The sequence below is a fragment of the Molossus molossus genome, unplaced genomic scaffold (genome assembly GCF_014108415.1).
Source record: "Molossus molossus isolate mMolMol1 unplaced genomic scaffold, mMolMol1.p scaffold_m16_p_18, whole genome shotgun sequence".
NCBI classification, from domain to species: Eukaryota; Metazoa; Chordata; class Mammalia; order Chiroptera; family Molossidae; genus Molossus; species Molossus molossus.
The window spans coordinates 38,221,705-38,235,647 of NW_023425353.1; the positions used below are offsets into that span (position 1 = coordinate 38,221,705).

At 42.1% G+C, this 13,943-nt stretch overlaps 1 protein-coding gene across 1 annotated transcript in view; it reads right to left on the reverse strand.

Annotated features, from left to right (window-relative positions):
- NEK11 (NIMA related kinase 11) overlaps positions 1-13,943 on the reverse strand; it is a 223,150-nt gene that overhangs the window by 45,981 nt on the left and 163,226 nt on the right. The window contains 1 exon segment of the mRNA XM_036266721.1: positions 1,387-1,447. Coding sequence (XP_036122614.1) covers positions 1,387-1,447 — 61 coding nt within the window.

Sequence of the window (13,943 nt, forward strand, 5' to 3'; positions counted from 1 at the left end):
TTTTTCAAGACACAATCTTATATGTAGAAATCTAATTTATAAAACAGATAAGAGTGAAATTATCTTGGTTGAAGGTGGTCAAGGAGCAGGATCTGTAACTCATGTCTCTTTCATTTTTAAATTGTTTCTACTGGTGGGTTTTGAGGGTTTTTTATTTTTTATTTTTTATTTTCTTTACTTATTTTAGAGAGAGAGGAAGTGAGAGGGAGAGAGAGACAGAAACATTGATGAGAGAGAATATCAACTGGCCGCCTCCTGCATGCCCCCACTGGGGATTTGGCCCACAACCTGGGCATGTGTCCTGACTGGAAATTGAACTGGTGACCTCTTGGTGCCTGGGTCGATGCTCAACCACTGAGCCACACAAGCTGGGCTCTCTTACATTTTTAAAGTATCTTCTCAGTGACTCTTCTGCACAGACACTGTTAGACCCTGGAGAAACAGTGCACCTCCCCTTCCCGCTCCTACAGGTCCCCAAGGAACCCAGTTTGGAAATTACTGATGTGGTCTAGCTGAGGTCTGAGGGGAAGTGGCTTGGCCAAAGGAAAGCCTCTCTAGTCTCCAAGACCATTTTTATGAGTTAAAATATGCCTCATAAGTGTTACTGGTGCACAACTGAATAGATCCCAGGGGGATGGCTGGGAGGAAAAATCAGGGAGCTGTGTGATAACTGAGGCTTTGCACACACAGATGTGGTATAATGTACGCAAAGGCTATACATTGTGCATAGAGCTCCCAATGAAACAGTGGTAAATGCGTGCACACCTGAACATTTACTCTTTATGCCTTCCGTTCCCTTGGAAGAGATGGCGTTTGGTCATACTATTAAAACATTTAAAAATGACAGTTTATCAACCAGTGCTAGACGTTATCATGGCTGGCTTTCTGGATTTCAAAAAGAAGAAACTGAGAAATAAGTGTCATTCTTGGAGCACAGCAATCTCATATATGGAGACTGACAATGCTAAAGAAATTGCAGCTTTGTTTTCAGACCAAATCTCTTCCAATAACTACCTGACCTTCAGCGATGGTCCTCTCGGCCTGACTGAAGACATCTGTTTCTACAGGAGGGGCGAGGTAGACAATTTCTCTCCAAGGAAACCTATAAAACCTGACAATAAGCACTGGTAGGCCACCACTGGATCACAGTAAATCCCTGAGCTTCAATTATTTCATCCTTGGAGACTGAGGGTCACTACCAACAATAAATAATTCCTGGGTTGATGGGCTAGACATTCAGCCTCTGTTGGCCTCAGTTTCCTCAGCTGGAAAATTAGGAGGTGGGACTGAAATATCTGTACGAGTCCTTCTAAGCTTTCTATTTCTTGGGTGGTGCACTAGACTCAGTAAGTATCACTGTATTTTGCAATGAAGAAACTTACTCACCGAGAGAGGGGCTGCCCAGGACGTTTTCCAAACACCTGACCAGTGCTTCAATGTCACTGCCCTGTCGAGACAAGAGAGAGTCACTCCCTGTAGAGTAGGAGGATACTGAGTGACAGTTAAGCAAAACAAAACACAAAATAATCTGGTTGCAAAATTATTTTACAGTATGATCCTCCGTTTTTTTTTTAAAAAAAGGAAAAACTTCTCTCTCTCTCTCTCTCTCTCTCTCTCTCTCTCTCTCATAGGAAGAACATATACTAAAATGTTAACAGTGGTTTTGACTACAAGGTGGGATTATGGGTGATCTTGATTTTACCCTTTGTGTGCTTATGCCTTTTCTAAATTTTAATAATAAACAAATATGACTTGTTTGATTACAAAATGGTAAATGCCATTAGAATTTAAAAAATAGTTTTATGTAATCTACTCAATACAGCAGAAATCAGGTGGATGTATTTTCCTAGAGAGTTTCTCTACTAGATCGTCTTTGGAAATTTATGGTCTTCAAGAAGTCATAAACCTAAGAATTATGCTCCTTATTTACCTTAAACCTCAGTAAGAGTCAGACACCCCCACAAGAGTTAGGGGGGAATCCCAGAACTATATTTGACAACAAACATTATCTTTAACACACAATAAATATTGGTTCTCTACCCAGGAGGCCAGAAATATTCAAAACAGCATTATAAGGATCTGGAAAAATGGAACCTCTTAATTACTTTTGGGTTTATGGTTATTCTTAGAGAAATTAATAATTTATGGCTCACCTGCTCCATTTCAAAACAAGCAGCACATTTTTTATTGCAGTAATTTGGGATTTTAGAAAAAAAAATGTGCTGTAGTATAATAAACTGCTCAAAGCATTAATTACATAAATGTGTTGGGTTTCACTTTATAATTATCTGGTGGGGTTTGGACATCCACTTTTTGTGCATGAAGTAAATTCCAGCATCATTTCATGTTCCAAATGCAATAGAAAAGGCGATGATAAAAAAAAGGTATGCCTGGTCAATGCTGGTCAGTGAGGCCAAAAGCACTAATTGAAGACCCTGGTACCCAGACCAGGAACAGGGAGGCAGATACCAGGCACAGAAACAGAAGACAAAAAAAGCAGGTCTCTTTCTTTTTCTGCACCCTTGTAGTCTACAAACTTAATAGGGACAGCCTTGAGTCAGGGAGGGACTCAGCAGACATCCTCTGCTGGAGGGAAATCACAGTATACATCCGCATGTGCAGGTAATGATACCAACCAGGTAAGCACGGGCTCTAAGCCGAGCTCCTCCACTAAATGTGCTGGCTTAAGCCAAGCAGCCTGACATCCCAGGTCTTAGTTTCTGCATCTGTAAAACTAGGGGGGTTGGGGGATGAATCAGATGATGGTCAAGGAGGTTTCCTGCTCTAAAACCCTGTTCTTCAGACTAAAGAGCTAGATGGACAGAGCAATAGATTGTTTTCAGATGGCTATGGCAGTCCCTCCCATCCCTGTGCTCCTATTTCTCACATCAAGAGATACAATCCCCTTCCCCACTCTTGGGCTGGCCCTGTAACTTGCTTTGGGCCACAAAATGCAACAGAAGTGTTGCTGTGTGACCTCTGTAACTAGAGACCATGTAGCTTCTACTTTTACTCTGGAAGCCAACAACTACATAAAGAAGTCCAGACTATCCACTTAGAGAGATCACATGGTGAGCGGCCCTGGAAGAGGAGAGGCCAAGTGGAGGAAAGCAGCCTCCCAGCCAACAGCCAGCACCTCCTTTCGGACATGTGAGTGAGGCCATCTTGGACTCCAAGCCAAGCTCTCAGATAAATGCAGCCACATGAGTGGTTCTAAACACCATCATGTGGAGCAGAAGAACTGTCTCAGTCCAGACAATTCACACAAGCTTGAGAAACAATAAATCATTGTTTTAAGCTACTAAGTTTTAGGGTGCTTTATTACACAGTAAAAGATAACTGAGACACTAAACAAACAGGTCACTGACCAACTTCTTTCCATTTTTATGTCCCCAGCACCTAGCACAGCCCCTGGTACAGGAAACATGCTAAATCTGTACAGGTCTCTTCCAGTTTCTGTGATTTGCAAGAAAGTAAAACAAGAATGACATCAACTCTTTGGGCTATAGCCCACCTATCGAGTGGGTTCTCCCCTACTCAAAGTACATCAGTACTGGGAAAATGGAGGAAGAACATCCCACTTCCTTAATCTGTAGCCCTGGTCAAGTCCATTAACCTCTCCAGTCCCATGTCTCCTTAATTGTAAAATGAGGAGAATAATTGCCTCTATCTCACACAGGGCTCTTATGAGAAGGAATTGAAATAAAAATCCTTTAGTACAGTGTATGGTTCATTGGAAATACCCAATGATGGAATAAGAGAGTTGGTTAGCATAGGAGGAGATGGGATGGGAAAAAGACAGAGACATAAAAGATTAAAAAGTTCCAATCACCATGCCACTGAGCATGGAGAGTCTCAATAAGCATTTGAGTTGAGTCAATGCAACAGGAACAGCAAGAATCAGAGACAGGGCTGTAGGAAGCACCTGGATGGCTGGAACACTTCAGTTACATCTTCCTAACACAGAGGTTAGGACACACTGTACAGGGGTGTGGGATGGAAGAGATAATCTTAATAATATAGAATGACTGATTGATTGATTGATTGATTGATTGATTGATTGAATGAATACTAACTTAATAAGCTCTTACTATGTGCCATGCTGTGCCAACTTACATGTATTAATTTATTTAAACTCTACCATGTGTGGTAGACTTTTTCTCCCCATTTAACAGTTGAGAAAACTGAGGCACAAACAAATTCCATATTATGACTAAGGTCATGCAACTAGTAAGAGGTAGAAGAGGCAGTGTGTCTCCAGAGCCTGAACTCTTCTTAGCTACTACACATACATATCGTGGGAGGCAGGGCTTCTAACCCAGAGGAACTCATGATATTCTTGGGTACAAACTCAAGAAGAAGACTTATGAAAAATTCCTTTGTATATATCAGATATAATGCAGCCTGGAGACAAAACACAGCTAAAGAGGGTTGGGTGGGGAGGGGTGGGATCTTAATCAACAGCTTCCAAATGCAGGTTCTAAAGAAGGAGCTTAAGGAGAACATTGGTTATCTGTGTAAAAATGGCCTCGACATGAGAGGTGTGCAGTCTCATGTTGGAACCAGTCGATACAGTCATGGGCCATGTGGGCATCGAGACTTCTGCTAACTTCCCTTCCTGCCCCTGAAGACTGTGACAATGACTAACTGAGCTGAACTTACATGTCTAACAAGGGACAAGTCATTTTCTACACTAGGCTGCAGATCAGAGTATACCGACCAAAATTGACCACCTCTCCTTTTAAACAATGTTTGTATGTAGATGTTAAAATGATATGTTCTTGAATAATTCATATTTATTTTTAAATCTGGAAAATATATATAATTATCAAAAGAAAAGAAATATCACCAAAAATTCCATCACAATCAACATATATACATATAAAAATACATACACCTATTTAGTCAGTCTTTTCTACACAGATCTATCATTTAGATATTTGAAATTGTACTATATATTTATGGCACACAGAATATACAGACACATATACACTTTTGTTTGGACTTTCATCCCATTATATTAAAAATTCTTCAGAAACATTTTAATGGTGCAAAATATTACACTATAAAGCCATGTCATCTTTATTTATCCATACCCTTATCATTGGACATTTAGACTGCCTCCATTTGGGGTTGTAATACTATTGTAATACTTTACACATGCGGTTCTGCCCCATGTTTATTCCTCTCTCTTCAGGTTAGCCATTCAGAGGTGGAATCACTGAGGCAGAAGGTGCACATTTAGAACCCTCACCCTCCTCGTCCTGCCTCTTTCTTCACATTCCCAGCCATCCCGAGCGGTGTACTTCCCACAAGGAGCTACAATGCCTTCATACTCCTTCCATCCCCCTCGCTAGTGAAACCTGCTTCTCTCAAGCAAACATATGACAGATCCATTAAAGCCAAAATGATTGGCAAGGCTCATACGTTATCTCAGGATATTTGTGTTTCAATAAGGGATCTGGACCTCATATCAGAGGAATTAATTTTTAACAGCAGAAGTTTAGGCAGCACGTCAGAGGAGAGTGCAGGTGGTATCTTCACAGGGCTGTGAGAATCACACGGCACAGATTCTCATTTTAGTTATCAGCTAGTTCTGTTTCACTAAATAATCCAGATTATCTCCTCACCTTAGAGCTAGTCATGGTGAAAGATTTAGTGTACACACACACACACACACACACACACACACACACACGCGCGCGCGCCATTTCATTATCCAGTCTATTCCATCTAGGAGACATTTACTACATATCAGTTATATTCCAAATGTATACAAAGGCGAGGCAGACAGAATGGTGAGGCTTAGCTCATCATTTTGGGACAGACAGTCCATTTCTGTAGCTGGGAGAGAGGGAGCGCAGGAACAGAGGCCGGGAGGGATGGCCATGTGCTCCTAGAGTACGCCTGCACGCACGCGCAGTGATTCACCGCTCTTTGATCAGCAAATTCCCCCAACCGTTTCCCAGCATTACAGGATTACAGAAGTCAAGTTGAGAAACCAGTACAAAGGTCTTTCTTTTCTGTTAAAAGATAAAGAGCCACACATTAAAAGCAAATAGAAATCCAGTAGCAACCCTAGCTCGAGCCCCCATCATAGACCATGCAACAGCTTCCTGTCTCTCTGCCTCCACTGCGGCCTTGATTTAATCCATTGCCCTCCACTGCTACTTTGTTGCTGTGACTAGAATACAAGCCAGACCTTCACCTCACACGTGGAATAAAATCCTGCCATGACTAGCCACACTCTGCATGATCCAGCTCCTGCGGAGTGTTCCAACCTCATCTCCACTTTCTCTCCTACTCACTATGCTCCAGGCACCTGAGCTTTTTTCTCCAGACACACCAAGACCTTTCCCACCTTGGGGCCTTCTCATTGGCTGAGAATACGCTTCCCTCACATACTTACATGACTGTCATTCTCATCCTTCAGAGCTCAACTTTCTGTCCTGCTCAGAGGTTCTCTGAGCATCTCTCTAACTTAGGTTTCTACCACCACTTTGGTCAACCCTATCAGTGCCTGTTTGTCCTTTTGATGCACATCTCTGAAGATACAATTAATGTTTAGTTTGTTATTATTTTCTCAATGAGGGCAGCAGCCATGCCTGTTGAACCATTATTAGCTCAGAGCTGGGCACACAGAAGGAAGAAATGGAAACTGTATTTTTTAAATCAGTAGCTCTCACAGTTCAGTGGTAGCAGACTTGTGTCAAATCCTGTGTTAATTTGAATATTAAAATTCAGTCAGACATAGACAGACAAATGCCCTATGATTTCACTTATATATGGTATCGAAAAAACAAAAACCAACAAACAAAACAGAAACAAACTCATAGATACAGAGAACAAACTGATGGTCGCCTAATGGGAGGGGATTTAGGGGACTCGGTGAAAAAGGTGAAGGGATTTAGGAACACAAATTGGTAGTTATAAAATAGTCATGGGGATGTAAAGTACAGCACAAGGAATATAGTAAATAACATTGTAATAACTGTATGGTGCCAGGTGGGTACTAGACTTATTGGGGGATCACTTCAAAAGGTATATAAATGTCTAACCATTATGCTGTACACCTGAAACTAATATAATATTGAATGTCAACTGTAATTAAAAAATTTAAAAAAATTCAGTGTGCTTTGATGAATTCCTCACTCTCCTTTTAATTGCTGACCTGTGGAGAGAAGTCAAAGGGCAAGGAAAGCAGGAAAATCTCGCACGGGCAATTCCTGTCTCACACCTGAGGTAGGGAGGGTTTCCAACCTTGCTTCATGTCCTTGGAAGTGGGGCTCTCGGCCTGGTGTCTAGGCACAGATGAGCTTTGGAGGTGAGGTCTGCAAACATTTGTGCCTGACTGTTCTTAAAAATAATGCATAAAGCAGTCAATGATTGTCTGGGATGCAAGTAGTTGGCCCCTTTCACTTAGTAAACACAGTTCTCTTACCTGGTGACTTTCACATTTCACTATGAGTAGGGACTATCCAGGGATATGGTTGAAAGTGCAGATTCTGATTCAGCAAGTTGGGGTAGGGCTGATTTCAACATGCTCCCAACAGCTGCAGATGCCGCTGGTCCATGGACCACAATTTGAAGAGCAAAGTTTAACCAGTATGAATGACATGGGGACTTAGTTCAGTGGTAGGCTTCTTTAAGGAGTCTGCCATGAGGAGTGTAATAGAAAGGAATAGTAGTTGCCTCAGAGAACTCTCATTTACTCTACTAGTGTGGATGTTGCTTTAGGCTGGAAGGAATTATTACATGCACCCATTTTGTTAACTTGGAACTCTTCAACTTCAACACTGTTGACATTTTGGGCTGGATGATTCTGTGTTGAGGGAACAGGCCTGCATTGCAGGATGTTTACCAGAATCCCTGACCTCCACCCGCTACTAATATCCCTCCATCCCCCCCAAGGCGTGACATTAAATACTTCTCTAGACATTTCCAAATATCCTCTGGAGAGCAAAATCCCCACTGTGCTAGTTTGGAGCATGATATTTGGAGTCATGATATTTGTTACATTGTTAGGTAGTTGAGTCCATACATTACTTGACTACATGTAGATGTATTTCACAACTTTAACTAAAGTTATATTCATGGAAAAGAAAGATGATTTCTAAGAACGGAACATTTAGGTATTAAGACATTTAATCTTTCTTGCATGGCTGCAAGAACATGATGCCTTTTATTTGCTGAGCTTTACATTTAAAATAGTGGGATGGATGTGGCGAGTGAGGTGAGGTGGGGGTATAACTGTATAATTTACATCAAAACCATAGATACTAATATATTATAGATTATATATAATATATTTAAACCAATAGCAAAATCACCCCTATACTCTTGTTTTCATTCATAAAATATTTGAGGGGCTTAGGTATGTAAAGTGTAGTACTAGATATGTTGGTGAATTGGAAGATGAAAAAAACTAAAAAAAAAAAATCACATTTTTTATTGACAGCTTCTGGGTCAGATACTTTAATATTGTGAATCTTACATACACTGGATATAAATTAAAATGTTAGCTTTGAGCCCTGGCTGAGTGGCTAAGTGGATTGGAGTGTCGTCCCACACACCAAAAGGCTTTGGGTTTGATTCATGGTCAGGGCACATATGCTAGGTTGCAGGTTCGATTGCCGGTTGGGGCACATACAGGAGGCAACCCATCAATGTCTCTCTCTTTCTCTCTCTAAAAATCAATAACAATGTAGCCTTAGGTGAGGATTAAAAAAAAAAAGTTAGCTTTGAGTTAACACTTTTTTAATGTTATAAAACCCTTGTTTGAGCCATTAAAAAACAACCTATAATTGCCAAGCACTTCTATTGTTCTCCCAGTCAACTTTGTATTGATATAATTAGAGAATTCTGACTCCCAATCATAAAGAATTCAGTGTGTAAAAAAGCAGTTTTTCAACCCAGGAAGATGACTGTCTATGAGAATAATTTTTTTGGAATCTAACACTCTGGTAGGCACAGTGGACCAAATTCTCAAAAACATTGTCATAACAGAACAGGGCAATAAAAACATAGTTTCAAGTTTTATACCAAACTAGAGCTACGCAGCATCTTCCATTTCCATCTTTAGTCTTAGAGGCCAGCCCAAACCACTGTCATTGGTGCATGTCGCAGGCATTACTGCATTCCTTGAAAATCCTCAACTTTGATTTAAAAGTTGACAAGATGCTATTTTGAAAATATAAATCCAGCAGTTATGCAACCATCTTTCTGCACCAATATTCCTGCTAGAAAAAAGTCTTATTTAGCATCTGTATCACCAAGGACAGGTTCAGTCACAAGTAATGAAAAACCTACACAAAATGGCTTAAACAAAGAGTTCTATCTAGTGTGTTACTTTTTAAGCATTCTCGGGGCCCTGCTTTTGTCCAAGAAAATATAACCTCACACTTTTGGGCTGGAATTTACTGCATATTCATCTTAAACCGATCCCTGATAAGTGGAGTATGATGGCCAGACCAGTTGGGATGAAGCAGGACTTATCCAGATCACAAGGAGAGGGTGGCTGCTGGCACAGAGTGGGGGCTCTGACACAATGGACCAAGGGAGAGGGGCACAGACTAGTGGTTAAGAGCCTGGACTTTGGAGCCTGCCTGAGTTCAAATCCAGCACTGCCATTGGCTAGTCAAGTGTTTTGAGCAAATTACTTAATCTAGCTCTGCCTCCATTTCCCCATCTGTGAAGTGGGTTGTTGGGAAGATTAAATGTTGGCATTTGTAAAGTATCTAGATCCATGCCGACATATTACCTGTAATATGTGTTTGTTAGACAAAATGCTCAAACATGTTTGTTGGGTATACAACCAATATGCACAGCATCTTGGAGTGAACCCAGGCTAACTTTCTGCTCAAATTGTTGGAATAGATATTTCAGTTGAAGAGATCTCCTTCTGAAGCCGTTTGTCTCTCAAGCTGTTGTTGATAGTAATTAATTCAAGAGACCTTGGGCATGGTGTAAAGTTCAAGCTGCACCTGGGTTTTAGTGAAACAAGGAAGGAAAAGAGGCTCTGCCATTCCCCTGAACTAACACAGTGATGAGAACCCGCACACAGAGAAGACTAGTCCCAGGATGGTTGTTTGTTCCAAATCTAAGGACGTTTGGCCTTCATGTGAACAAAGAAAAGATTGCAGAGGAAGAGGCCAGAGAAGCAAGGCAGAGAGACCAAGAGGCCGCACCCCTCACTCCTCCACTTTCCATCCTGAATGTCTTCTGCTTTTTAAAGAGAGAAAAAGAATTTAAGTTGGCTAAAGAGAAACAAACAAAGTATTTGTTTAAGAGAAAATGAGAACTCTGAAACTTGAAGAGTTGGAGATAAATGGATGAGAGAGGCTTTAGTTACAGTTAGGTAAATGAAAACAATTCATATAGCTCTCTTGGAAGCTGAATATTGGTTAAAGAGATCTAGCAATGATATCTGTAAAGTGGTAACTACTATACCATAACGTGCCCCTTGAGGAATGAGTTTGAATGAATGAATGAATGAATGAATGAATGAATGAACAAACGAACGAACGAACGGTAACTATCTGCCATAAGATCTTAGTTGTGGATGAGGGCTCAGTCTGGGCACCGACAGCTCTGTAGTGATTGTACATGTATCTCCAGACATTCTCAAGAGCTCCAGAGGGCTCCGCTTCCTGTGCCTGTACTTTGAGGCGGTGAAAACCCAACCATCTGTCTATATGTAGCATTCTCAGCACTCTCCTGGCAGGTGGGCTGACTCCCGAAGGCTGGGTAGATATCCACAGAGACAGACAGTTTCACAGATACAAAGTGTCTCATGCTTCCAGTGGCTGAAAGGGGCTCAGCATGAGTGGGAATGGCTGCCTTCACCATTGACACCATGTTTTCTGTCTGCTGAACAGTCCCAGCAGGCAGAGATTTATAAATGTGTACAGACTGGATCCAAAGCCATCCATTATGGCTCCAGCCACAGACAGGGGCTCAGCTTCATCTTACTCAGATCCCAGGCACATGCTCCCATTCAAGGGTCCCTTATGTCTGTGGATGTGAGAGTGTGAAGGAGCTGATTTCTTTCACCTCTTGGTTTCCTCTCTTCTCAATTATCATACAGGATGAAACTAAACCATACAGAACCCTCTTCCCTACTCACGCCCAGTCATTCTGGACTTGCGTCTTTTTTTCCCCAAGGGACCTCATTTGAATATCCAGGACCTTCTTAAAGCTGAAAAGTCATACACAGGCCACAAGAAGCTGAAAAAGTGGTCTTGATGCAGGGTAAGGACTTACCTGTGTCATTGTATGTATATGAATATTACAATAATCCTTTTTCTTGTTTTAAAATGTTAATTGAGTGTATTGGGGTGATGCTGGTTAATAAAAGTATATAGGTCGCAGGTGCACAGTTCCACAACATATCATCTGTATATTCACCAGCCCTATTCTACCTCCCTCACCCCTTTCTCTCTGGTAATTAGCATACTGTTGTCTGTGTCTACGAGGGGTGACACGCTCTGGCAGTGGGAGCAGAGATGCTAAGCAGTGATCATATTCTTAACATATCTTGAAAGATCAAACCAACAGGTCTTACTTATGGATTTAAATTGTAATGTGAGTAAAGGGGTGTAAGCCAAGGTTGAGTAGAGAGGAGCTGGCTTGGACTGGAGCTGGGATATATCAGTTCACTTTTGGAAATGCTTCGTTTAGGATGTCTGTTAGAAGTGCACACTCCCGGGCAGACTGAATATGTGCCCAGGTGTCTGAGAAAGAGAACTGAAGAGTGGAAGACACAAATTTGGGAGCTGATGGTCTGGACACTGTTTATGTACACGAGACCGTGTGAGACGTCCATGAGTGTGGGACTGTGTCTGTTTTGCTCACCACCATATATCCAGTGCCTAGAGCACTCAAGTATGTGATGTGTAATTGATTCAAGCAGCAACCCGTCTACTTTCTTTTCTGCAAGTTGCTTTACTAAGCTAGTGTCTACTCTCCTTCAAACCACATCCACAAACAGCCCTGAAAAATGTCACTAAGTTCAGAAACCAAAACACCAAGGTGACCTTATCCATTTTCTACACACCCAGGTGAACCTTTCACATCTCAGTTTGATCTCATTAGAAACCAGGCCCTTGCTTATCTGCATTCATAATTCATGGGAAGACAGAGGATGCTGTTCAGCACAAAGCGGTAGGACACAGCTGATGGCAGCTCCGTGGAGGTGGCCCTGAAATCAGGAAGCTGACATCTGAACTCCTGTCTCACTGCCGACAGTGGCCTTTGCCAGGGGAAAAGGCCCTGCCATGTGTGGTGATGGGAACTGAGAGCCACATCTGCGAAACTCAAAATGTAAACAAGCCCCTGGCTCTGATGACAGTGAACATCTCTGTCTCTGGATGCGGAGTCACTGGAACGTGACTGTCGATGTGTCCACATTTCACTGCTAACACCATGTGTACTTGGCATTATCGAAGCCTTCTAACTGCAGCTGCCCCTTAGTCAGGCCCCGGTCCGCAGCGAGCCAGTCCCTGTGGGGTTGCTTTAGGGTTTCAAAGACATGCATAAGTATCCGATACTGGATGCTTAAGACATTCTGGGTACAGATTAGAAGTGGAAGGAGAGAAGGAAAACGAAAGCATGGCTGATAGAGTGGCGTCGTGGCGTCTACCCGAGAACACAGGAGCACGGGCGAGGGGTTTGTCAGAAGCTGGTGAGGCTGGGGCTCCCCTTGCTGCAATCCATTTCTGGAGTCCCAGCGTGTCGGGAGCCTGCCTCCAGCCAGTCCCTGCGTCCCACCAGCTCACTTGCTCTTGATTAACTGCTTATCTCCTTACGTGCCACATGTCCAACAATCTGTGAAAGAGTCTTGAAATTTAAGGAGGTTTACTAGGAATAAATGAAGAAAGACTTTCTTTTTATTGTATTTATTTATTTTTTATCCTCACCCGAGGATATCTTTGCATTTATCTTTAGATAGAGAAGGAGGAAGAGGGAGAGAGAAACATCGATGTGAGAGATGTTTGGCTGCCACCCACATGACCCCAACCAGGGCCGGGACCAAACCGCAACGGAGGTACGTGCCCTTAGCGGGAACCAAACCTGGGACTCTCTGGTCCGCAGGCCAACGCTCTAACCACTGAGCCAAACAGGTCAGGGTTGAAAAGATTTTCATGTTCCAAAAGGTAGCCCTCATGATACCCATTTCTTCATTGCAGATCACTATTTTTGACTCTAGTCTAGCTTTACTCTGATTTAAACATGACTTGAAACCATCAGGTCATGTTCCATTTTCACAAATTTTGGAACTGTCCCTTAAGTCCCAAACATCTCCTTTTCTTCTGCTTTACTAACTTTTATATTAAGTTCTATACTTACCCCAAATGTCTACTAGTTGATAGAGTATTTTCTGGTTAGAATTCCAGCTCTATCAATGGACTGGGTGACCTAGGCTGAAACAGTTATTTTCTCTGCTTCTCAGTTTTCCCATTTGTACACGGGATGAAAAATATTAACTCCATACAGTGCTTGTTGGTAGAGAATGGGATGAGGTGTAGAGGGCTCTGTTTTGTTAGCCATGACTATTGTTTCCTCTGGTACAACGTGAGCCATGCACTTCCAGATCAGCACATGGCACAGAAAGACAGCACCTCCAACAATGTCCCAGACATGTCACAGTCCTCTCCTCCCAGGCTGGACACCATGAAATAATATCTATTTCTTTCTCCAGGTGAATAAAATATTCAGAAAATTAAATGAAATGTATCAGTGTAAATGAATCACAACATAGTGGGATGGGCCTTTTGTTTGCAAGGGTTGTTCAGGAGAATTTTCAAATTTTTTGTAGACTTTTTGTCTGAATGGTCAGGGCACCTCAGCTCTGATAATAGCTGGCGAGACAGGAGGTGGTGTGTGTGTGTGTCGGGGGGGTAACTGCTGTTGGAGAGAAAAGACCTAAAGCACCGTTCCAGTTA